The following is a 27072-nucleotide window of genomic DNA, read 5'->3' on the forward strand; positions in this document are numbered from 1 at the left end:
TCCAAAAAATGCCAAGTGGAATTACAGTGAGCGCTACAATGGGCAAAGCGTAGTAAGAAGTGTGGCTGTAAGCACAGAGCATTGACCTTACAATGTCAACAGTGCAAGTACTTTAACAAGGTTTGATATGTTTATGTAGCTGATAAGGTCTCCATTAGGAATGACTGTCAAGCAAGGAAAGCGTGCAAGGATTTTGGGTGGAAAGCACTGTGCTTTCCTAACAGACCTCCAGGAAAGAAGTACTGTTGCAGGTTGCAAAGTCTCTAGAACTATCAGTGCAGGAGCACATAAGGCACAAAATAGTATGTTTTAAAATTCACAGAAATACAGCCTGTGCAGCTTCACATTTATGGAATTATATGCCAATCCAGAGGAATAACAGCTCTTAGACTTTTTAAGTGGTTGTCTTTTGAAATGTCTGCACAAATAATTGTTTGGCAGCTCCCTTCCCCGTTCAGCTCTGTCCCAGTACAAGCCCTGGAATCACAGTAACTAAAACAAAATTTTTTTGAGTGCATGAGAGATCAAATACAATGGGGACTGAAATTATAGATGTATTAATCTGGTGCAAAAGCTACTCTGTTCTGATGATACTAATGTGCTGTGTGTATACCCTTTGAGGGGTGGCTGGTGCTAAAGGATCTGCCTTTGTGTGCTGCCGAATGCAAGAGCTCTTTGACTTCTTCTGTCAAGACACTGGCAGAACAAACACAAGATTGGGTTTTTTTCCCCTTTCACCTTTCAACGCATTACTGTGCTGGATTCTTCTGTTATTTAAGTAATAATTCTTCTTATGCAGAAGGTTTGGAAGCATGTTCTAAACAAAAGTCTGTAAATTTTGTCCATTCTCTAACTTCTTCCCTCTAGAACGGCAGCAATTCTACTTGTACCATGGCCGAGCCAAAGTCAGTGTGTGTTTCAGTGGATGAAGTGGTCTCCAATGGCACAGATAACCAAGACATTCGACTGATGAATGGACATTTAAAAAAAGTGGACAGTACTCTGACAGAAGCTCATCGTTTCTCCTACCTACCCCGCAGACCAGCTGTGAATATCGAGTTTAAAGAACTGTCATACTCTATCCAGGAAGGGCCATGGTGGAGGAAGAAAGGTGAGGAAAACTTCATGTTGTGACTAACATGCAAATGTTATTGCCCATGTGGGTGGTCATCCTAGGTGGAATGAAGTCTGTTGTGGAGAAAGTGGAGGAAACATTTTCAGAGTTGCTTTTTGCTTGGCTTCTTGATACACCCACTGCTCCCAGGTGACAGTGGGGAACTTTCCTGGAGCCTGATGCAGTGGGGCGTGTGGCCCCTTGCACTCCAAGAAACTGTAGATGCTATAGTTCATACAAGTGCTTATTTTTGCCTCCCAGTTCTAAAGTATTGGAAGTAATTATAGAGTTGTTGTGCTGCCAAGTACCTGTCCTGTGATCTTGTATGTCTACAATTTATTGTTGATGGTGGGTGGAGCATGCAGTAGTTTAAAGATGGGAGTGGGGGGAAAGAGGATGCTTTTTTTTACTTTTGCAATTGGCTGTTTTGTGAAATGGTTATTTTTTCAATACTATTTCAGAACAGACAGCATCACAGAATTTCAGAAGGCATTTGAAACCAGGGTCAAAATTGCTCTTTTGAAGTGCTGTGTTTGGAAATAAATGCTGTGAGCTATAGGAATGTCAGACCATGCCTGTCTCTCGGTGTTCTATGATGGGTCTCTCTAAGCTTACCATTTCTTTTAACTGATGAAAGCACTGACTATTGCCAGGAATGAATCCTAGCATACTCCGTAATAGCTAGGAATGAATCCTAGAATTTAGTCAAGGACAAGGATGCTCTTTTGCTAGCTACTTGGCTGATAATACACTGCAAAGAGTTCACAGTCTACAATACAAGACATTAAATGGATGCATCTCAAGGAAGGGAAGTGTTACCACTTTCCTTTCACAATCCAGTTGCACTTACAGCTGGCTCTGAGACAGTTCTTCTGGTGCTAATTTACTGATGGGAATATGGAAGGCATATTCAGCTCTCTTTATATGCTCTTGGTCTATTCCAGTTCTGAAAAGTGGGTGTAAGGTGGCTCTGTCCTTTTTCATCTGCTTTGTATGCATTCCTTTTATACCTTCACCTGCCTTGTGTAGCCATGTGTTTCCTAGAGAGTTTTTGGTTTGTGTGTGTGACTAGTTATCTCCAAAATGAAAACTACGTTGTGCAGTAAATTCCTGCTAGCACAAAGAAGTAAGCCCAAGAGAAAATACCGAAATCTTAAGGAGAATTTTGTGTACTAAATGATGTAACTGCTTTTCCTTGAGGAATTCTCTCTTAGTAATGTAAATCGGTATGGTTGTGTGCTTTAGTTCTTTTTAAGAGATAAGCCCCTGCCAGTATGCTGCTTACCTGAGCCATACTTGATACCTGCACTTGCTGTGAATCTATAAATCCACTGGCTTAAAGGTTCCACTTGAAATTGTTTCACAAAGTACATTGCTGCTGTCTGGAAATTGTGTAATTATCACAACACCAAGCCTTGAATAGTCTAAAAATGTGTGGTATGAAAAACACTGGAGCTATGGCCATGGAAGTGCTACTATATGTGGACAGCCTGTGCATAGAATTACTCATTTGTTGAAGGATGTGCTGACTTTGAAAAAAATGGCTTTTTTTCAGCATCAAAACTGTATGTGCACATATCTGCCTTATTTTAATTACTGATTAAAATTGTATGTAGCCATCCTGTCCATAGGTGAACAACTTTATTTGGCAGCAACTTTTGTACATTGAAGGTTATTTTTTATCTTATAGAACAAACTCAAGTGATGAATTTTTTTTCCCTACTAAATGGAACCAGGCTGAAGTGTCTCATGTAAGATTTAAAACCTTGAGTTTTCTAACTGGATCTCTTTCTCATTGGCCTGAAATGATTGAGGGGTTCTGTGCCAAAAACCTCTGTCCACATTTGCTGAAATGCCTGAGTGACATGGCTTGAACAAAATGGCACATCCTGGCAAAATGTCCTGCTGCTGAAAAAGACCCATTGAGGTATGACTATGACTGTGTCACTACGCTTAGATTTGAAAGAGGAGATTAAACTTTTATGGACATCTGTGAGCAGGAGTTCATATTCTTTTCTTCTTACCTGGTCTTGTACCATATGTCTTTCCTCAGGCTGCTAAGGACAGCCTGTGAGTGGCTGTGAGGCATGCTGCCTACCAGCAGGTCTTGGCACTCTTTTGCTAGCCAAGGATCTAGAACAGACTTGGGAGGTGTACAGCTGATGCCAAGCTGACTGTGAGCCAAAGTGTATTCTCACTGCAAGCAAGAGAAACCACATCATGTGCCACGTTTGGAGGATGTGGCAAGTTGTTATCCTCAACATCAGCGGGAGCACAGTGCAAATAACATGTTCAGCTTTGGGCCCTTCAAAACAACAGAGGTGTTGGGAAGCTGGAATGGGTCTGTCAGAGGGGTTAAAAATCGGTCAGGAAGCCTACGAACAGAGGCTGAGGAAGCTGGGTTTGTTTGGTCTAGTGAGGGGGAAGCTGGGGGATGATCTCATTCTGGTGTACCACTGACTAGAGGGCAGCTCAGTGGAGCTGAACTCCTGTCAGTAGCGCCAGATGATACATAACAAGAGCCAGTTCAAACATATTGAAGTTTGGGTGGCTTAAAGCAGTCCTTAGGAGATACCTCTTCACCCCAAGGTTGGTAGAGCACTGACAAAGGTCACCCAGAGATGGTGTGCTTTCCCCAGGTGAGAGGAGTGTAGAAGATTTGGCTGGGCAGAGCCACAGCTGACCAGATCTGGTGTTGGTGGTCATCTTGCTTTGAGTAGAAGGCAGGACTAGGTGACCTCCAGAGGTGTCTTCTATCTATGTTTCAGGGAATTCAATATACTAGTCAGATCGTAGATACCTTCCAGAAACAAACTTTCCTCCCAGCCATGTTCCCTCCAGGGACTGACACTAAAAAACTATTTTCTGTTAAAACTGTTGGTTTTAATAGAAAAGGATTTCCGTCAGAGAAATACAAAACCAAGTTTCCTGAATGGTCTCAAATGAAGGTAATGACCAAACTACTAGATTCCTTAAATTGTTTTAGTTGTTCTGCAAGTAGAATTGTTTGTGTGTAATTTGGGATGGGCTTGTAGATGACTGCCTCACATGTAAAACTGTTTCTAATGTCTCTTACTCATTTCTCCTCCAATGGGAAACTGACTTTGCAGTGGGTTTTAATCTGTTTCTGCTCAACAGAAGGGCAATATTGTGCCTTCAAACACTGGTGGTTGTTCTAGCTCTACACTCCTTGTGGATTCCCTGTGCTGAAAGGATCTCTTATTGCTGTGACATGAAATATTTAAAATCAGGGTTTTTATAAGAATAGCAGAAAACATAATCCTGAATGTACAAAGTCCAGTGTAGGAAATACAACTGATTTTTGAAAAGCAATAAACTTGTATGCACAAGCTGAAAATAAAAAGGGAAGTGTCTCTCAGTTCGCATAGTTCCTGGGTGCTGGTTGTGGCAATAAGTAATAAGGGATGCTGTTACGAAAATGTGCCTTTTAAATGAATGGTGTTTCTATTCTGAAGTGGAGGTTGGAAAAAAGTTCTGCTATTTCTATATCATCCTCCGTGACTGTAATAAATTAGTTAAAACCTTTTATGAGTGTTGGATCACAAAAGGAGATGTATAATTTCCTTGCAAAGACAATTTGTGCCAGCACATTGAGGAGGAATTCAACTAGAAAGCAACAAAGAAATGTACTCCCTTCAGTAAAAGTGGTATTGCAAAGTAATATTAAGGTTAGGCTGTAAATTAACAAAAGGAGGAATAATTAGTAATCCTGCCATTGTGTTCTGTACTTAGTTTTGTTGGTCAGACAGTGACACTCGTGGTATGCAACGTCATTTACTTTTTATTAAAAGCACAAAGAAATGTGAATATGCATTGCTTATCAACAACAAAGAAGCTAAATAAGCCATAGTAGACTTCAAATTAGAATTTTATTGATTTGTGCCTCAGCCTTAAAATGCCAAATTTATCTATTAAATCTCATTTTCTCTTCAAAAATAAGGAAGAGCATTTTCATTCTCAGATTTATATGATAAACGCTGCTCTATTCATTTTAATGAGGTTTTATCAGGTTTATAGCAAAGATTGGTATGACTCTGGACCTGATTCACTCATGATGTAATTCCTCTTGAAGTCAGTGGTATTAACAGGGAAGGAATCTGGCAAGTGAGTCCTTGATCAGAGCAGCTGTATAAGACCCATTTCATTCAGCAAAAAAAAACCAATGTGGAGATTTAGAAAAGGTTACAGAAGTAAAAGTTTCACAAGGTCTCAGATGACTTTTCCCCAGAGAGCTTTAATGGAATCAGTCAGCTAGTGGAATCAACTGTTTGTTCAGTTTTGAAGGAAAGAGATTGATAAGTGACTTGATCCAGAGATCCTGGGAGGTTAAGGGTCTTCTAGAACTGGAAAAGTGTCTCAGTCTCTGAATCCAGCCTATCTTCAGGCATGTCCCAGGGTTCTCCTGTGGGTCAGCAAGGTTCAAGATTTGCTTAAGAAAGCTGCAGGACTCCTGGAGTAGAGACACTGATCAAGATCAAGATCAAGACAAACTGGTAAAGCCAGAAAAACAAAACTTCAGCACACATAGAGCTGCTTACTCTGAAAATACCTTCTTTCTTTTAGTATGTGGGAGCCCGCTGGCTTGGAGGGGAAGAGAGAGTCCTGTGTTAGACCCAGTGTGGGCTGCTTAAGTGTGGAAAAACAAGATCTGCAGAGCTTCAGAACAAAATGTGGCCAAAGTTTCACTGCCTTGTCACAAAGCCATTTATCTAAGGGTTTGAGAAAGGGATCTGAAAGTGGATATTACCTGGGCTTCTGAATTGTTTGTTTAAGCTGCAGTTTGAAATGCAAACCACAGAAACATATATAGGTACATAAGTTTTCATACCAGGACTGCCTGAAAACTGTTTGCAAGAGGATTTTGAGGAAAAGTCAGTGCCTTAGGTTTCTGCCATTTTTGTTAGAAGCACCATAGAGTAGTCTGAATAGAATGAGTGCTTTGGGGATAGAATTGGGGATAGTCCCAAATATGAATAGAGCATGACAGGTTTTTTGGAGCCTTCTCTCTTGGTCAAACTCATTTAGCTTTACTTTGAAAAGATAGATACGTTTTATATACCCACCAGAGGATGTTTGTTCTATTGTTTCTAGGTGGTTTTGCTATAATGTAGCATGGAAAAGGAAATACTTAACTTGAGTGCATCCAGGAAGAAAGTAGTAATAAATTGGCTTTCAAAACTCCACAACTCAGGGATTACTTTTTTTTTTCCCCTCATACTTTTCAGTATTCATGGTTAATTAGGTAACATTTTAGTTGGAAATTTCTCCATTGTTATTTTTAGTACCGTAATGACTCATTTGTGCTGCACTCAGAGAGTGTAAGTTCTGTTAGGATTTGGTCTGTAGTAACCTCTGAGGGAATGGGCTCCAGACGGACAAAATGCAGCTGGGTTTTTTTTTTTTTTGCGTGGTTTAGTAGCAATGCAGAAATGCATGCTCAGCAGAAAATGTGATATTTCTGTTAATTTGGGTTTGTTCTAATGGCTCAGACCATGTGGAAACCATCAGCCAGAGAGGTGCTGTCTTCTCTGTCAAGGTTGTTGCTTCATAGCTTTGAGATTCAGCACGTTAAACAGCAGGAGAGGAAGGAAGGACCATGCCTCTGGATGGCTCTGTTATGTCCGATGGTGAAACACGGAGCCTTTGGCATTTCATGATATTCATGAAATGCAAAAAGTCGCGGTCAGAGTCCAGGATAGTGTCATCAGAACAGCTAGATGCCTACATTTCAGCTAGGAGGTCTGTATATTATGTTAATACTGATTCCTGCAGAAGATGGAAACTTAACCTCCTGTCAAATCCTCAGCAGAGATTTAAACAGGCTGGGTTTTGCTGATTTGCTTCGGTGCTCTGTTACAAATTAGTTCTGGTACGCGCACTTGGACAGAGCTATTTCTTTTTACTTAGGCTTTTTTTACTGCATCCTTTCTGTGACTTCATTTAAAAGATTCCACCCCTCCCCCCTCCGAGATACCCGAAGACCCAAATGAAAAAGGGAAGGGGGTGGGGGGCCGGGATGGGAGGATTTGCCCTAAATTATTTGCTAATCCGTGCTGGAGGAGTCGGAAAAAGCCTGTCCTTATGCCCAGCAGGTGCACTGCGGTAGAGGTGCCGCATGCACGGTCTGGGTCTCTCCCGGCGCGGTTACTGGCGGGCAATGCACTGCAGTAACCCGGCGGTGATGCTCTCAACGTGCTGCCTGGGCCCTGGTTGGCTGATCCACGCGCTGTTGCTAAGATGGGAGGAAAAGATGCAGAACAGTAAAGAGCAAAACCCACTTCCCGAGAGAGGGTTTGGGCTGGGGTGGGTTTTTTTTGCCTTTTCTCTGACAGATGGGTTGTATTGTTTGACTGCTTTGTCTGAGAGTGTGTTTTCATCTTGGAGAGCAGGATGTATGCAAATTAAGATCCATATGTTAGAAAGAATAAACAAGTTGAGCTGGTTGAAATGAACTGCAGTACTAATAAAAAGTAATTTTGTGGATTTGTTTTCGGATTTGTTTTCGGTGACTTAAAATGTTTCGCTTTCATTAATTTCACTAACATGATTTTCAGCAAGAAGATTTCTAAATGCATGTTTCAACCTTGTTAAAATCCATGCAGTTTTTCTTTTAACACTTAAGGTTTCTCAAGATGGTAAAAATATACTGAGTAGTCACTGCTACCGGAATTGTTCACAGTGTTTTATTAAGTGATACATAACTCTTTCTAGTGACTTCTTTCATGGGTTGTGTAAAATAGAGGTTACTGGGGACAAGTCTTGGCCAGTCCCTTTCTCTGATCCTTCTGCTGTTTCCCAGCTGAGTATGACCTTACTTCAGCATTGCTTATTTTCCTCTGTGCAGAATCCATTGTTATTGTTGTGGGTTTGTTTTATGGTGGTTTTTTTTTTTTGTACCTGGAGCTTTTTTTAGAAATGTGTCTGAGTTTGATTCCATGAATTTGGGTCACTGAGACTTTGTGTGAGTAGAACATATTCTTCTTCCTTTTGCTTTTTAGTTTATTAAAACTAAACAATACAATGACCTGTTTTTCATTCTCGCTTATGTTTTAATACTGGTTGCCATTGTGAAAACTTTTGGCTGAGGAAGGAAGTTTTAGAGCTGTACCAATCAAAACATTTCAGAATTTATATGCCAGGGAAATGGTGATGGCAGTGGTGATGATGACTTGTCAAGAGTTTGAGCTGTGGTCTCTGCCGTTTCCATCTCACAGTAGGCATGTGGGATGGCTGTAACTCACCTTGACAGCCCTCCACTACAACTTCCTGTACACTGAGTGGGATTTGATGACATGCTTTGCTGTCCTCTGCCCATACACAGTCATGTCTTGCTTGAGGTGTTGAGCATCTAGAGACAGCATGTACCATTGTATGGGTGTACTTTTTTGTATTTCAAAGGAGCATTCAGTCCACGGTCTGAAGATGGTGAAGTCTGAAGGAACCTGAGGCAAGAGTCTTTCTGCAGTTGAAGGCTTCAACCATCAGATGGTTGATCAGTAAAAGGAAAGACAAATTACAAAAACAACCATGAACAGAAGCTAGCTCAAGAGTAAAACTGTTGTTACAGTCCATTTTTACTTTTGCATTTACATGCCATTTTGGAAAGCACCTTCTGGAAGCCTGGGTGCCTAAACTTACCCGCTTACTAAGGCAGGTCTTTTGTTCCCAGGGGATTTAATGTCTGAGTTCAGCTGTGTATTTTCTAAAAAAATTAATTGCTTCACACTTCCCTGCAGCATTGTTCTTGTGGGTAAACTGTCTGGCTTTGGGAAGTTAGAGTTCAGGGAAGATAATACTACTCAAAATGTGGCAGACCCTCCCAAAGAGTACTCAACTGCACTATAATTCACAGCTCTACTCATTAAACTGATGGGTATGCTTGTCCTCTATTAGAAAACAGGGTTTGGTCTTACTATTAAAATTACCATCTCAAGGCTTAATTGAAACAACACACAAGGAGAATTCCAGCAAAATTTACATGGTAGTTTAGCACATGGGAATGAACTGATTTGGATTTATAATTAAAGCATTGCAAACTGAAGGGTGGGTGTTCAGTCTCAAGATGAATGTCCCTGAGGCAAAGCCTAAATAAAATAGACAAAAAGGCCTTGCCTTATCCCCAGAACCTCTGCAACTTACACACTTTTGAAGTATATAAGGATAAATGGCTAACATAGGACTGAGGTTTTGACAAAAATAAGCTGGAAGTTTAGGTCGGCTTGCCATTGTATGAAGTTAGAGAAGGTCCACCTGGCCTGACGTCCCTTCTTTGACAGCAGGTAGAGCTGAATGCTTGGGGAAGAGTTCCAGTGCAAGCAAGTGTGTAGTAGGGTGTCCTTCAGTTCTTGCAGCTTGCAACTCTGAGGTTTCCTGAACTAGGTGTAGTATTTTTGTGTTTAGTAGCTCTTGATGGATTTTTCTATTGTAAACCCATTAATTTGCTCTCTGAACCTAAGTGAGCTTTTACTGTTCATGCTGTTACCTTGCTATTTACCTCCTTTTTCAAACCATTCAGGAATAAGGTGGATAGAGCATAGCCAAATAAAGATTCCCTGAGACTCAGGGGTAAGCTTTCTTTATTGATTGACCACTGAGTCCTATCTTTTGTTTCCTGTTGATTTATCTGCTTTGTCATTTATTTGAGAACTGGCCATCTACCTTCTTGTCAGATTAATTTATTTAAGAACTTTAATAGCAGACCTTGTTGAAACATGACATTCATGTAAGAGGGTGAAATGTTCCTCTCTTTTTTAGGTATTACTTCCAAAAGGCATCACATGCAATTTATATTAAGAAGTCTAATACCAGAGACTTCTGTACAAGATCTGTCCTTTTCCTCTATGAAAAGCATTGGAACAGTAGCAGGCTGAGGTGTTAGGTGTTCCCATTGCCTGACCACTGTACTGGCTTTGAACCTAGAAGCTAGCAATTTTTGTTTACTACTATTGGTACAGAGGACAGCCAAACATAGTTAGACTGTACCATGTGGAAAATTTAGTTATCTAGTATGAAGGTAATTTTCAAGCACAGTTTTAGTGCCTAGGACTGGCAGAGTCGTCCTCATCAAGCACAAGAACGAGGTGCAGCAGGCATCTTCTTGATCTCAAAGCCTGTGTTAATTAGGAAATGGAAAGACTGAGGGTCCCCAAATCCGTTCAAACGTAGTTGCTTTTTCATGAACTTTCAAATACATGAGAAGAATATATAATAAAATATGTATGGAAGAATTACTTCCCTTTTAAAACGATTATTTAACTTGTTCATCCCCGAAACATGTTAAGTATGATGGTGAAGGGTCATAGAAGGCCAAGAGATTTTGATTGTTTTCAGTAAGTATTTAATTCTCAATAGCTTCCTACAAGTAGATGTTCTTATATATGTTTAATCTATTCCTGAAATAATTATCAGGAGGCCTATTGAAATATCCCATCAGTGATGATTCAGATATTAGAAAATGCTCTCTTGCGAATTATGTGCTTTAGTATAGACGTTTGAGTTTAATTTGGCCTTTGGATACTTCGTCTATAAGAAAAGAAGATTTTAGAATGAATATCTGATACAGAATGCAGGTGGTAGTATAAAATACAGGAGGACTTTCGCTGTGTAATTATCTCTGGAATGAGGACAAAACGGTTCTGTCTAGGAAATCATGTGTCTGGAAACACATGCTGCAGAATGTCTTGAGCCATGCTGGGGGAACTGCACTTCTCAATTGGACTTTCTTGTTGCTGTTGGGCTTGTATTCTCATTTACAGTTCATTTAGACTTCGCTGATTTCAGGGGGAGAAACAGATGCACTCCGAAGACTTAATTCTTTTCAAAGGGGGTACACATGAAGCCATCCAAATTCTTATCAGGAAGAAGTATGTGGAATAATATAGTAGTCAAACTGAGTTAACTTCTCTGTTTGTTCGTTTTTTGTTATGTATCTGTTCCAACGAAAAATAGCGGCAGAGACCTTGGCTTTACAAGATAATTTACCATCTGCCTCTCATCTAGTATCTACAGCCTACATCTTTTGTATAAGAATCATACTTCTTCCTGCTTTGCATGTTTAGAATAATAACAAATGTTGTTTATAATTGCAGTACATCTGCTACAGGAGAGAGGAGAAGGTGGAACATGCAGTGGTCAGGTTCTTGGGTAACTAAGAACAAGACCTGTGCTCTGTCTCTTGCAGGCAAGAGAAAGGAATTTCAGATGAAGTGATGCACCTAGTTAATGTAAAATTTGAAGAACAAAAATCTGAAGTTTTCAATACTCTTTTTAGGCAATAAATTCTGCCCTATTGCATCTGTTCTCTGCTTGTGGAAGCAGTCATGTGGATGAGGTTGCACCAACAGCACATGGCTAGTGTAATTTTTTCAGTCAAGATTCAGTTACTACCTCAGATGGTTCAGAAATGAAACACTGTAATAGCACCAGCATGGCTGGGCTAAAATTGGTAAATGATTACACATTTAACAGGTAGGGGATTGAAGGTAAATAGTTGCTATTAGAGGAAAGTCAGGGTTTTTTTCTGGGTCAAAAAACCATGAACTTCAGCCAGTTTATTGAATATGAATATTGAGGCCCAGCTGTCTACGATAACTGTTTGAGGCTTATAAAGATGAATCATGTGGGTGGCTGTCTGGGATGGAGTTCCTTTTCCTTCTCCACTCAGAAAGGTGAAGGTCATATTTTGCCACCAGTGAAATGTCAGAATCAGAAAGGCAAGTTAAAAAGTGGAGGGGTGCATGTGTGCACATCTGGCCATGAAAAGTTACTCTCTTTGGTTTTAGGTTTGACCCCGAGTCTTGGAGAATTACTTAAAGGAGAGTTTGCCCCAGAGGAGCAAATTAACAGTAAATATTAAGCGTGCATATGCTGGATCAGAGACCTTTCTGAAAACCAGTTGGGTCAGATCTGTTTTGTAATCAGAACTGCGAGTTCTTTGCAACAAGAAGTTTGCAGAGCTTCTACTTGTGGTGACTGAAAGACAAGACTGTTGGCAGTAGCCAAATCTGGTGGGGCTTTGGGACTTGAGGGGATTCCTCCAGCCCCAGCCCAATTACTGTGTGGCAGCCTTGTTCTGTATTTACAGGTCCAGCTGGTAACAAGGCAGGGCACATATTCCCAATAGGCACACGCACATGTCCATACATGCAGTGCACTCAGACAGCCGTATAGACTAGCACAAGGACAAGAAATACCTTTAGAGCACCCACCTAAACACAGACAAGACAGCACTTGTACAAACCTGACTGCCACCATTGGCTCGCTGCCATTCCTCTCCGCTGGCTGCTTGTGGGTTGCACACACACACAAGGCAGGTCTCTGGACAGTTTTAGACACTCTGTCAATCCAGTCACTGGCTGAGCCTCTGGTCTTCTCCATTTGTTGGTACCTGGACCTGCAAGCCCTCAGGTTTGCAATCTCTCACTCCAGTAGCTGACACACAAACTTCTGCTACTCACTGGCGAAACCATCATGATACTTGCTAGCATTCATGCACATAGGCTCACAGTAGAGCCTGTTCACATGCATCTGGCCCCTTTCATCTCCTTTTCCATCTGTTTTTTCAGGCCATCCTGTCATAAGTATTTCTCACTCTCCCTAATTCCCAGAGCTAGCCGATGGCTGGTTTTACACCATCCCAAATTTCTGTTTCCCCTGCATAACATCGTAAGTCTATTCCCCAGCCAGGTCATTGGCCCCTTTGCACAGGATTTCAAGAAGAGAGTTTCCCTATTGGTGCATCTTGGTGGCCTTTCCTCCTGGAACAGCGATCCTGTCCTTTTCCTTTGAGCATCTTCAGACTGGCTGATTCAGGAGTCTGTGAACACTGGGTATGTTAGTAGGGTTGCTGCTCTGAGCCTCGACTGAGTCTCTATGCTGTGTGACTGGCCTTGTATTTCTTAACTGAGCAAAGACCATTTTTAGACCTTCTTGGCTGATCTGATTTTTCTAAGCTTTCTATTTAAAAGTAAATGAAATCGTCTGGCTGGCCAGTCACTTGTTTAAGCCCATGGAAAGTTTCCCTGTGATATAAATCATCATTGAAGTGGAACTCACACCAGCACATTATTACTTGTGAAAGTTTCAGGAAGTTGTGAGTAACTGCAAACAGGGAATCAAGTTGCTGCCACTTGTGATTTATTAATCAGGTTCTGCTGTCCTAGAGGCTGTTAAGACCATGTGTGCAAGCTGCTATATCAGAAGAGTCAGAGGAGGTTGACACATGTTCCTGAAGAAGGTTGACTACTTGATTTCTTGTCTGGGAAAAGGTGATGTAAACCTTAAGGAGAAATACATTACCTGAAGTAGCCACAAGTCCATGAATCCTGGGATTACTGTAAGACTAGGTGTTCATTGAGAATGATTGTGTCTCATCCAGCAATAGTATGACACCTAGGGACACCAAAAGAAAGATGAAACATCAGAATATTAATAACACTTAACATACTAACTCTTTAGTCTCCAACAGAAGTATTGGCATCAGTCTCCTGAATCCCATATACTCTAAATACACAATGTACACACTGAAAAAAACCACACAAATAAATAAAAATTAAGCAGGCCTTCCCATACAGGGCATGGCTGAGGCATTTTAAACCCCAGCATTTGATTCTTACTGACGGGTAGCAAAAATAAACTCCCCAAGCGGTTTGTTGGGGCAAAAAGTGACACACATTGTGCAAAAAAGAAAACTTAACTTTGAAGCCAACCTACAACTCGTCTCAGATGTTCGTACTATACCATTTTAAAAGTACAGGGCCAATTGAACCTTGAAGTCACCACGATGGCATAATGGGTAGAGTTTACTCAAGGAACAGGTAATGGCAGTCTGCCAGGAGTGTCGTCTTATGATTGAACCAAATTAATCCCTGATATAAATTAACCAAAATGAATAAAACTTGCTGAAGGAAGAGTAATACCTAAAAGTCACTTCTTCACTTACTAGTATGGTTTACTGCTAAAACTGCGTTCTAAATAATGCAGAAGTTGATGTAATTCATGTGAATGTTAGTGTTGAATGTCAACCAGTATGCTGTTTGGGCCAAACTAGACTTTTGACTACCAGGGTAATAAAGCAAAGGACATCTTTTTCCTGCTCCCTCCCATCACCCACAGTTTTAACTTAAGAAAACTTGTCCTGACTTGGATTGCAACTCCTGTCCAGATACTCAGCATTACAAATGACAGAGTGCAAGGCACATTTATATGGGGATGGAAATGTGTCAGCTGACAACATCCAATATAGGCATGTCTCAAAGCATCGGAAGCCCCCCTTTTAGAGTGCAGAGTAATGTATTAATTCTTACCAAAACCTGTAAATTTTGGGTTTAGTAATCTGTGAGTATACTATATATGCATTGTCTTTACATATATAAAAATACGTTCAATATAATGTATAGATGCATCTAATATATTTATATAGATATGTGTAAATATAAGCATGTGGGTGTATATATACGTACTATCTCTGTTTTCATATATGTGTATGTGTGTATATGCACATATGGTCAGACACCCAGGTATATTTATTTATGTACAAAAACTGTGTATCACCATAACAGATATTTTGAAGATAAGTTTATAGAGGTGCCTATTCATCCTGCTTTGTAGTGACACAATGATACAATTAAAGAAAAGCAGTAAAGCAGTAACAACCTGGTGTTTTTTAAATGAAAAGCAAGAGAATATCAGTTGTTTAGAAGTGGTTCAAGTCTGTGCTACTGGATTAATAGCATAACAAGCTAAAATAGCAGGAAAAATTACTGTAAAATGGAAGCTGTTTTATCCACCTGAATGCCAGCAGTGTAAAGAATGGCATAAAGACAGCATTTTGCTGGTGCTTTTCAACAGGGACTTACTGCATTACATAAGTTGAGTAATTTTCTGCTCTCAGTCATTTCTCTTGTAATCAGATTGCTTGTGCTTTGTTCTTGTTTTCTTTAGCAGTTGTATGAAAGAATGGGTTGGAGCTCTTGTGTGTATCAGCAGTGGGTCCAATTCATACGTGTTTGGGCAATTTTGCCTGTTTATAACTGCCGACATCGTCTGAATTTCCTTCTTTAATAGCTAAGCATTATTGCAACTCACTTTCCTGCTGGGTGTAAAGGAGAGTATGCTTACATGACAGTTAGATGTGTGCTACTTCTCTTTGAATAGTGGTTTGCTATTGACAGAAAACTCGAAGGAGTGCCTATCTTGGGGTGCAGAAAGAAAATACAAAGGTTTTATGCAAACTATTGGGAACATGTGCTTTGGTTTGCAAAAGCCACTGAGACAGTGGTGCAAAGAACAGGAATATGGTAGAGATGTTCGTCAGTTTCTTGAGGGCTACAAATGTTCCTTGAGAGCACTGGGGAGGGCAAATAACAGCACCCAAGATTTGCAAATAGAGGTCATTTCCCAGAAATAGCAATGTGCGCATGGTGGGTGTCCATGTTCCCTTGTGGATGCATTTGCCTTCCCTGAGCACTTCTGACATGGGGAAGAGAAAAGGCTGGTGAGGATATTGTCTGGTTGTGGTCAGCCTTGAGAGGATCCACTCTGTGTGCCCCTGACACCTGACATATCTCAGTGGTGTGAGCAGGAAGTACTCTGTGATGTCTTCTTCACAGGGATGAGGGGAATGGAACAGGATGGCAAGAGCTGGCATTGTTGTAATCATCTCTTTTGCTAGCCACACTGTCACTAATACACCTCAGGATTTGTGTGAATTGCTCAGTGTGTTTGAAAAGATTGTCTCTTGTCTCCCTTTCTCCAGCTCCCCTAATTATCCACACTTGTAGCCATTTTGACACTAAAACACATAGGAAGAAGTTGCTCCAAATGCTTCCAGAGTGTTTACAACTGTTCACAAGGAAAGGAGATTGAAGATATAGTCAAGATTAACCTCTCCTTTTGTACTGCAGTATCATTATCTAATTAGATCAGAAGCAAAGCCCTGCGGCTTAGTCAGTATTAGAGCGTAGGCACCCATTTCAGGAGGAAGCCTTAAAGAAGAGCAATCTTCAGCCGTCCACCTACACCATTTTCTTTGTGGCTTTGGAAAATGGAAAAAGTGACAGATGTAAACCTCCCCAAAGGCAGTTGCATGTTTTCCTTATGCGCATTGTCTGTAAAGAGACTCCTGCATCCTGAACCACTGGCTCTTGGACGATCCCTGTGAGGATCTCTTGTCTTGGCTGTCCCTGGGCTGCTGGGGCAGAGACAGAACAGCTCTGCCAGAATTCAGTGGATCAGACCCTGAGGAGAGAATCTTCTGGTTTTGAATCACCCATGCTATTTTATTACCAGCACAGGTAGCCTTTATCAAGGAATTTGGGCTGTAATAAGCTGGATGGAGGGGGATTGGGAGGGAGCGGAGAATTCTTCCCAGTTGTCAGAAAAGGTTCTTTACCTGAACAATGACTCTTTGTCACCCAACACTTAGTTGCTCTGCCTTACTGCAGAAAATGGCCAAGGTAGTTTAAATATATGGACATGCTGCAGCTGGGGCTGTTGCTACACAATTCATAGGTTCCATTCTTGGAGTTTATATGCATTGGGACTCATGCCCGATTTTCTGATTTTAGTTGTGCATGAGTTCCGAAATTACTTTCTGGTTTAGGTTCTGCAGACATCCCTCTAGAAGAACGTCTTGCGCAGTTTCCCCAAGCATTCTTCTAACATAACAGATGGTGGGATTTTTGTGGGCAAAGACAAACTGTGGGCTTGATTACATTTTGAATTTATGTGAAACTAATCCCAATGATGTGACCTTGGCTTTACTGACATATAAGGGTCTTAAAGCAGTGCTTTGGGTTCCTGTAGGGAAACATATGGTAGCAAACTCTTCCATTGTGCTGGGACAATTTATTGTCAACAAATAAATGGAGAATGTGGGAGAGAAGAATAGAGTAGATCAGATTCTGTCCTTGCTCCAAGATCTTGATCTTAATATTTGATGTCATGGGACCATGATTCTGACTAGGGCATGTGGAGGCTACTGTGTAACAGTAATATCAACTGTAAGATACACAAAAAGTCTTACAAATATTATGAATACAGAAGTAGAAACTCATCTGTTGGGTGCTAGTAGAGCTTAAAAGCAGTTAGATCTAAGTTTCACTTAGGTCTTCATTGGAAGTGGTGACAGTTTTAACACATACATATGGAAAATTAAGAAAATGGTATTATACTGAAAATGTTGTGATTTAATGGCAGAGCAATGTTCTGTACTTGTACCATTACCCAGATTGTTGCAGCCCCTGTCAGCATAATGTATTCTCACCTGTTGGTAGAAAGACAAAAAAGACACCAGTGGTACATTCACCCCTTGTACACGATCATTGAAAGCATATAGCCAGCACTGAACTGAAAACTAACAGCTGACTATTAGAGCTGTGCTTATTCTTCCATTTGTGCACAGGGTACAGCTGTCATTACTTTCCCTTGGTTTGTCATACACATTTAGAAAAAATGCATGAAAACATTGCACTTGTGCATCTGCTGTATAGCACTGACTACACTGCCCGTAGAACTGTCGGTAGCATGGAATGCTACAATTGCTTTATCACTGTGTGTAATGAACCTGCTCCTCTCAAAGTGAGATTTTAAGTTATACTTAGATATATCAGCTATTTTTAAAAACATGGATTGCATAAACCGTTATACCTAATAGATAGTAGACAACATTTTTCCTTGGACATCTCATAACAGGCTTGACAGTCACATTCACCTGAGTCCATGTAGGTTTATAGTGTCTAAGAGGCTGTGTCCACATTAGACAGCAACCTATGCTTTCTGGATAGACAAAAGACTTCACTGATGATCAATGGACTGTATGTTACTATTCATTTAATCCAAAACTATTTGAACAAGCAACTCTCCACATCTTCTAGGAGGAATAGCTGTAGTGGGGTGGCCCCAGCCAGCAGCTGAGCACCCAACACAGCCACAACTCTCTCAGTACCCCTCACCAGAACAGGGGAGAGAGTCAGCAAAGCAAAAGCTGAAAACTCATGGATCAGGGTCAGGGCAGTTTAATAAGTGAAGCAAAGCTGTGCATGCAAGCAAGCAAAATAAGTAGTTTATTCACTACGGCCCATTAGCAGGCAGCTGTTTAGCCGCTTTGTGAAAAGCATGTGGAAGGGTCACTGTAATCTCAGACATCCCCCCTTTCTCCCTGTTCCTCACGCTTTTATTGCTGAGCACAATGTCATATGGTATGGGATATCCCTTTGGTTAGCTGTCCTGGCTGTGTTCCCTTCTAGCTTCCTGTGCACGTCAACCTACTCTAAAAAAAGAAAGCCTTGATTTTGTGCAAGCACTGCCCAGCAATAGCCAAAATGCGTTGTGTTATCAGTACTGTTCTAGTCACAAATCCAAAGCGCAGCATGATACGTGCGGCTTTGAAGAAAAGGAGCTCCATCCTAGTAGAGTAGAAAATAGAAAATGAACTCCATCCCAGGCTCAAGAATAGCTCTCATGCAAATGTTAACATTGCAGATGTTTGCAGCTGGTTAAAATAAATCCCATAGAATCACAGAATCATAGAATCGTTAGAGTTGGAAAGGACTGTAAGATTATCTAGTTCCATCTCCTGAGATTTGAGTTCTTGATATATCACTATTCCTATGTAGGTTTCTGTCTTCCAGTCTTGGAATCTTGCAGTATTACTGTGTGTCTAGATTGTGACGAATCCTTGCTTTTGATCCCTTCACCTGTGTCAGCTACTGAGCTATCATAAACCTAGGCTGCTGTGTTGATTTTAGTGGTACCTTGTTGTTTTACAGAAACTGAGTCTGGGAAATGCCTGTTGTTTTTAGGATCAAAGCATGGGTTTTGAGGAGACATGGATATTGTTCTAACTGTGGTTCTTCATTATTTCATTTAAAGTGGCAGTATTTGCAAGTAAAAACATGTAAACAGGCTGGACTCTCATTTCCTTTTTCTCTCCTGTGTGTACTGGTGTGTTAATGACTTACAGGACTATGACTTATAGTCATAGAGAAGTCATACGGTAAGAGAATAAAGAAACCTCAAGACAAGTTAAGTTTAATTTTTCTGGTAATGTATTCAGCCAGCATTTTTTTTTTTTAATGTCATTGTCAGTTTAGTTGGTGGTCACAAAAAAATGGAACATGGTATCTTGACTTTGGAAAACAGACGTATTTTGAAATATGGTTTACAGGGACATCTAATGATAAGGATGTGAGAAGACCAACACTCTTCATGTAAGTGTCTCTTACTGGATACATGAGTCTTCAGGACATTAACATACTTAATTTCTTTTGATGGATTTCCAACATCCAGCTTAAGTCAGCCCATAGCTTACCCCTCTCCTTTTTATTGAACAGTTGAATAACCTAATTCTAAAGAAGGACAAAAAGTGTCAAAAGAAGTTACAGGTGTTACTGGGAGATAAACCAATGCAGAGATAAAGTGTAAGTGAAAAGACTATTAACAGAGAGGGTCTCCTCATGAACCTATAATGAAAATCCCTCTGGAAATTCTTGATATCCTCATGTTATTAGAAAATAGTAGTGCATCAGAGTAGAAACATTATTTCTTCACTCTATTTTTCTGACTATATTTTCATGGAGATTCGTTAGGTTGAGGACTTTCTAGTTAGGAAGAGAGAAAATGTAATCAAGCTGATGATGAGGGTACTTGAAAATTTAAGAGGTGCAAGTTGTAGTTCTTGATCTGACTCAGGGGTTTAGACTTGGTTCACCCTCATCTCGGTGTGTGCCATTGGTCCTTGAATGACATGTTGCTGGTTTGTAAAAAACACAGCAAACAAAAACTCTGCCACAAAACCTCAAAATTGAGTTTTCTCTCTGCCTTAGAATAAGAACAAAGTGGAAACTTGGGGTGGAAATCATGCTTTTGTGAAATGAGTTATTGCTTCCCAACTTGCTTTACTAATTTTTTTTTTTAAATAGATAAAGTGGAAAAGACAGGATTTCCAAAAAGCTGGATGATTCTGATGCCTTATTTAGCATGTCCTGAAATTGGAATTAAAATTCATTAGCCTTTTTTTAAAACGTCAAATAATTTTAATGTGTACATTTAAGTTTTTTTAGTATGTGAAATGAATTATCAATTTGATGATACTTATACTGCAATCTAAGTGCATCTGTTGCATGATTATTTCTAGTTTGTGTAGTTATCCTGTTGAGAACTCTCACCTTTACATGGGACATATTATTGACAAAACATTTAATTGCTTAGCATATGTGGTTTGGAGCAAGAGTCAAGCTTTGTTCATGCTACTCTATAAACTTCAGCTAATCCATAATATAAAAAGTTGGAGCTTTTTAAAACAGGTAGAAATTAAGTAGTTTATGGTAGTTCCATAGATGTACATCCCTGCAAGGCTGCCAACTTCTCCAGTTCTGAATCGAGTAAAAAGCAGAAATCAGACTGCTGAAAGGCACTCATTCTAACTCATTTTCATTCCAGAAGCAGCAATGCCCTGTGCAGTGGGTTTTGTTTGTAACATATTCAGCACTGACATGCTACAGAAGATGATAATTACTTCAGTGATGTTTAGAGGATTTTATATTTAGTTTGCTGACAACGAAAAGTATTTTAATTTGGGCAACTTCATTAGTGTAAATATTCAAGATGAGAGATAAAAACACAGTTGTTCCAAGTAAGATGCGAGAACTAGAGGTAATCAAGGGTTTATTTCCGCACACACATCAGGTTTTCCTTTATTTTTACATTCAGTAACATAGGTTATCTCTGTTACTAGATTAGTGCTAGAATAAAGTAAACATATCATCCTGTGTTTCTATTTCATTAAATTCTTGAGAGTGTTGAGGATAAGTGGACAGAATCAGTATGGCTATTTCTGAAGATAAAGTCTGTTTGGCTGGCCACAGGGATGTCCTGCTGCCATAGGAGCTTCTTCAGCCTCAGAAGTTCTTCTGGATGTGACTCTGGTTCTCATTCACTGAGCTCTTCCAGTTTTGGAGGTCAGTTGCTAAAGTATCTATTTGTGTGTCTGATCCTGGGTGTGTATAATGGAATTAAAGATTCAATGCACAGGTTTAAAATTTTTTATAACACTTCTGATATTTGCCTCTGAGTGTGTTTCAAAGGGTCCCAGGACACTGGCTCCAAGTGTTCCTCAGCCTGCTGGTGGGAAAGAATGGGATGGGAGCAATGGGAATATGAGGAGGTGGAAGTGCAGAAATTTACAGTGCAGAATTGGTTTAAGAGGATGGGAAGAGGCAGGAGAAGGATGCACAGAGCTTGTTTAGAAGGTCAGATGGCTGAGGTGCTCAGCACTTCCCAGCTGTAACTCTAGAAAGCCCCAGGGCCTTCCTTTCTAGCCCTTACACAGGTAGATAGGAGAGAGCCAAAGTTTTACTTCAGCTTTTTTTCCTTCCTGCTTTCATGCTCTGTGTGCATGTGGATGGGGAGAAGCTGGGAGGAGGAAGTGAGAGAGCAGCAGGCAGACATGTGGTAACTCTGGACATCACCATATGAGACCCAAAGTAGTCTTCTCTAAGTAAGGAAGGGTTTCTGCTTCCCTTGCTGTAGAATGACCCAGCTGGATCTGCCCTTTGAAATGGAGGCAGATGGGGCAGTCCAATTGATAAAAGCTGCTGCGCTATTTTGGAGTATCTCCTACTTGAAGATTTTTTCAAAAGGGAAGGGATGTTGGGAAGGGTTCTGGTTTTATTTGTTTATAAGACTGTGAATAATACTATTTGTACTTTGAGGTATAAAGGTACTGCAATTACAAGAAATTGCTTTCTGCCTGACTGGCATACGTAAACAGCTTTCATCTCTCAGTGTGTATGTATCAAGCTCGTGACTTCAGTTTGTCATTCAAGGGAATGTGTCAGCCTTTCTTTTTGGATTGTGTTGGCTCTTCTTTAGTCAGGAAAGACCTTTCAACAGAAACAAAGGCAATTAAAAAAAAAAAAAAAGCAGTAAAAAGCAATTATCAAACAAGGATTAGGCTATGGATATTGCTTTGAAAAGATATTTCCACTAGATTCAGAAGAAGGACAAAGCTCTGCGTCATTCATACATGGGATTTTTTTTCCCTTTCATGTTTCCTAAGGGTTGAAGATCAATTAGGGTAGCTATTTTCTGTGCAGGCAAAGTAGAAGCTATGCCCCAAATCTCCAAATGCTTCAACGTGTAAATACTGCTTCTGAAGCCATGAGGTCTTGCTGCAAGTACAGATTTATTTGCATTCATGTTTGAAGGTTACTTTCGTTCATTGACCCACTTAATTGTCGTTCTCTATCCTCAGTTGCAGGCATATGGCTCATGGGCATGCGTATGGAAGATGAACAGCTTTGACTCTCTCAGGCAGAAACATTTAACAGAGAAACTGATAAGAACTGAATCTTTCTGTGCATGTATCTGATTAATATTGGTAGGCAGGACCCATATAGAATGATAATCGTCTTGTAAAACTCAGTAGAGGCTGTAACCTTGCTGTAGGATTGGGTAAAGGGAGCTGTACAGAAAAGGTGAATACAAGGAAAGGCTCAGAGCAGCTGTTCCAGTGGGACTGGTGCTAGCCCATATGTGGTATTTCTTCAACAAGAAGGATGTCTAGTAGTTACCTGGGCGTGTTAGTGGTGTGAAGGGTTACTTACGTATTTCAGCTCTGCCTGCTTATAGCCATAAAGAGTGTAGACCTAAAGGGGGCTGGCACAAAACCCGTTCATCTCACAGTGTGGTGGTGAGGTATAATCAGTCGATAGTTGCAGGAGCAAGGAGGAGTACTCAGAATGCCACTGACTCTTGTTCTGCTCCTGTGTACTGCTGGAGAAATGCATGTTTCTTTTTACAAGAAATTCTGTAAATTCTGTGTCCACCTGCAGGTACTTCAGTCTCCTGTTTCTTGGTGGTTCTCTGTACATAAAACACATCTTGTTTAAAGAGAAACATTGCCTGGCCAGGAGATGTGAAACAGCCAGACAAGGCAAGTCTATTAAACCTTCAAACTCGAAATTAGGGGATTGCAGAGCTTGCAGCCCAACACTGTCATATCTAATCAGTTATTCTGAAGAAAAGCAGTATTAAGATACTAAAATAATGCATGAGCAGCCTGCATAATAGAGAAGGAGCATGGTGCACCCAACTCACAACTCTTACTTCAAAGTTTCAAGAGAGTGAAATCTTTACTTAGTGAGCGATTTTTTTTGACTGCACAATGTGGACTGTCAGAGACAATATCTTGACTAAGTTCAACATCTAGTCCAGGGATCTGAAAGAACGATGACATTAAAGTGATTTTTCAGATTCTTTATAACCTACAATTTCTTTTAAGATTCTTCCTCTGCTAGAACTCAGTTCCCCATCTGGATTGCCATCTTCTCATCAGTGCATTCTCTTTTATTATACAACGTGGCCTACAGCAACTAAGGATTTCATGTCATAAATCTTGGTTTGGGATTTATGATCTCTTTTTAGGCTCCAATTTGCTGTATGTTTTACTGACTTGCCACAGAAGGCAAGTTAGTTGATATGTTTAGCACAAAGGAAGTGTGCTGGTAGAAGTCAAATCTTAGGCATGCACACAAACAAAATCAAAAAACTGCTTTGAAGTTTGTTCTCAAACATTTAGCTTTTGATTAACATGTAATCTTCCACAGCACATTTGGATTTCTCAGGCTTTGAGATGTTCTGGTAAAGTTTGAACCAAGTGCTATCAATACAGTGCTATGTTCTTGAGCTAGTAGATATCTTGAAGCAGAAATCTGTAGAATTTTGAACTGTCTCCAGTTATCAGAGTGCAGAGTAAGTGCTAAATACTAATGATAAAGTAAAACACATCTGATACATTTGGACATCCTGAACATGGGCAAGATGCTCTTGATATGTTCATAGGAAGTGCCTGAACATGTGCCAATCCAACTTGAAGATTTTGAGTGTGATTTGTGTGCTTAATTACTGCAATCATGAAAGCAAATGAGGGGCCCTGATCAAATCGACATCTGAACAACTCAGAATAGGTCTTGATATCCATTTTATTCATGACCAATCCTGAATTCAGCCATGATTTTGTTGGCAAAGGATGAGATTTATCACAGCATCAAGAGGTTTGGTGTCTAGTCAAGCTAATTTTCCTGAACTGCCACTATAGTTAAGAGAAAGATGCGTTTCCAGAGGGTTATTTATGCCTTCCCAGAAGAGGAATACAAAATAGGTACAATTAATAACCTATTAGGTGTGCCTATTTCTCTCTATTGGTAATTTATGGATTTATGGGTCCTAAACAATGAATTAGGTTAAGCATCAAACTTTTAAATGTATAAAATTTGATAGATGGAATGCTACAAGGCTCACTGTGAGCATGGGCTAAGCTCTACATCTGAGTTACAAATAATCCACCCGAATCACTAAGTGGGAAATGGGCTGTGGATCAAGAGCAGTACGTTTAAGAAGGCCTGGTTTTGGGCTATATTAGGAAATGCAGTTTAGTCAACCACAAAGAAAGAGCTGTGCTGCCCAGGGGGATTTTTTTTTTCCCCTTTCTTTTTCAAAAAGCTGGAGAGACATACTTTTAGGTCGAGAGGAATGGATTCCTCATTTCTGAGTTGGAAAGGACTAAAGAGGCAAAGACACTCGATTTAGTTGCTTCAAGCACTCACTTAGCTTTTCTGCCCTCTCTGTCCTGGTGTTCCGGTGCCTGGCCTGCTGGTTTATAGACGTTTACATAATGAAGGTCATTTCTCTGAGACAAGCTACAAGAATGCGTTACAATTGTAAATTCCCTTAATTGCTCTAAAGCAGGGCTCAGGGCTTAGACGAAGGAAAATGCTGTTTTAGGATGTCTACAGCCCTGAGACACATATGAATAGAAATACATGGATATGTGGATTCTAAAGCTAAAGTCGAAAAATTATTCATAAAAAGGTTTATTTACTTGTGATACACAAATTATGGTGGAAGCCATGAACCAATGACCTATGAGATTACATATAGGTTTTATTTGGTAGACAGTTACCTGAAACATGTTTATTATTTCTAGTATGACTTTGCCCCATAGCTTTTATAGAGGTACAGTTAATAGCAGAATTAGAAATATATGGAAAACATCTCCATGAGATATGCCAATTTATGGAAACACTTTGGCTTCGAACTAACTTTGATTTAGGTGAAAAGCCTCAAGTATATTAATCTTACCAATGGGAAGTGATTTAATTTTTGGTTTATACTAAAACAAAGTGAACAAGCAATCCAGTTTGGAATTAAATGGTTTGAATGGCCCAGCATGAATAGTGCATAAGGGGTAATTTCATTTAACTGTAAGTCTTATTTGCATTTCAGAATAGAAAATGTGTCTCAAGAGATGGATTCCTGGGTGGCACAAGATGCTGCTGCTAAAGAGGCTGTCCCACCTCCCTACCCTCCTTGCGAACTGTGCCGTCTTGTCCTGGCAGTGACAGTCCTGCAGCATATGCAGGTGGAAAGAAGCCCTCTTGATTCTTAATTTCCCGGAATGGTTTCCAGGTGGATGGGCTTGCTGTCCCCACTGGTTGTGCAGGTGCACTTGAAAGCCATCTCAGGGAAAGTGATGGGAATGTGTCCGGGGGAGAAAGGGCAGAAGGACACTGCCTGCTTCAGTAGCAACATCATCTTCTATTGCTGCTTCTTAAACTGTATAAAAGAAAACTGCTCTGAATAGCCCAGACCCACGAACTGGGCCATGACCTTGCAATGGCTACTAGTCACTCTGCGAATCTCCCAGCATGTGTACAGCTGTCATGTTTACATGCACAGACTGGATGGCTGTCTGACTGCTCAGCTGCAGAATGGAACTATAGATCATCAGGAACGAATTTACATGCACTATTACGTTATGTGCAAAGAAGAGGAACCTATCTTTAGAGGTGCAGATAGACTATGTGGTCATGACGGTGCGCTCCATAGCAGCACAATAATGCAAGATATTTACTGTGACTGCCCTCAGTGCTCTGCAGTGTCAGCCTACTGGGCTACCATAAATGCATACTTTTTACTTACTTGCTTGTGGGGTTTAGGAAGGTTGTTACTCAGTGCAGGGGAGAAACGGGAAATAAAGCATGAGGAGACCAAGAGAGACTCCATGGGACAGTGATACGGGGTAGCTTTCTCCAGGAACTTCACATAAATCTCTGTGCTGCCACTCCCTGTTTACCCCTGCCCCACAGGATTAAAACTTTATTAGACAGAGCAGATTGGCATAGTTTCTACCAGTAAACATGTAGATGTTTTGCTATGACAGTGGCTTTTTCTCAGGAGTAAGAGCAGGGGCTGAGATGCATAAAAGTGAATAATAGATTAAGAAGAATCAGACAAGAGTATTTTTTGTTGGCATATTTAGATCTAGGTGTATGGAAAATACTTTTTGCTGAAGTAAAAATTATAGAGAAATACATTTCCTAGCCAGTTTTATTACATCTACAAATATTTGTAGTATAAATCTGGCCTTGGGCTGTTACCTCTGTGTGTGTGTTTCTGGTCTTGTGTGTCTCTGTAGAGTTTCTGCCAGCATTCCTCAGCTATTCAGTTTTCTGATCTAAATCTAAAGAGTCTACAAATGAAATGTCTGCCAGATATGAGGATGTTTTCCATGTCTGAATGGACTTCTGCAAGCTTTCCCTCATCCGTAAGAAGTCACTAACTTTCCCTTTAATATGATATATGGCTGGGTTAGCCTGTTTTTTCCCTTTCTTGTGTTGTTGTGCAGTAGGTAATTCAGGGAAAGGTCTTCAGCCATAGAGGTGTGGGTATGGTCAATCTCAGGGGCAGCAGCAAAGTCATGGATTTACTAGGACCATTTTTCCATAATAAGATGAATCCCTATTCCTGCCTCAGGGGGAAAGATGTGGATGCAACCTCTTGATTCCACTTTCTCTTATTCGGGTTTTGTGATGGAGATTTCCCTGGACTTTGGCAGTGTTTTTGATTGAAATGCAAAAAAAATGAGATGGCGGTTC

General features: G+C 40.4%; 1 protein-coding gene across 2 annotated transcripts in view; it reads left to right on the forward strand.

Moving 5' to 3' along the window:
- The first annotated feature begins 860 nt into the window (after positions 1 to 860).
- Positions 861 to 27072, forward strand: part of ABCG1 (ATP-binding cassette, sub-family G (WHITE), member 1) — a 44134-nt gene continuing 17922 nt past the window's right edge. For both annotated transcript variants that reach the window (XM_010024860.1, XM_010024861.1), the window contains exon 1: positions 861 to 1111. In XM_010024860.1, coding sequence (XP_010023162.1) covers positions 892 to 1111 — 220 coding nt within the window. In that variant the 5' untranslated portion in view covers positions 861 to 891. The remainder of the gene's footprint in view (positions 1112 to 27072) is intronic.

Source organism: Nestor notabilis, unplaced genomic scaffold, assembly GCF_000696875.1.
Source record: "Nestor notabilis isolate BGI_N333 unplaced genomic scaffold, ASM69687v1 scaffold11592, whole genome shotgun sequence".
NCBI classification, from domain to species: Eukaryota; Metazoa; Chordata; class Aves; order Psittaciformes; family Psittacidae; genus Nestor; species Nestor notabilis.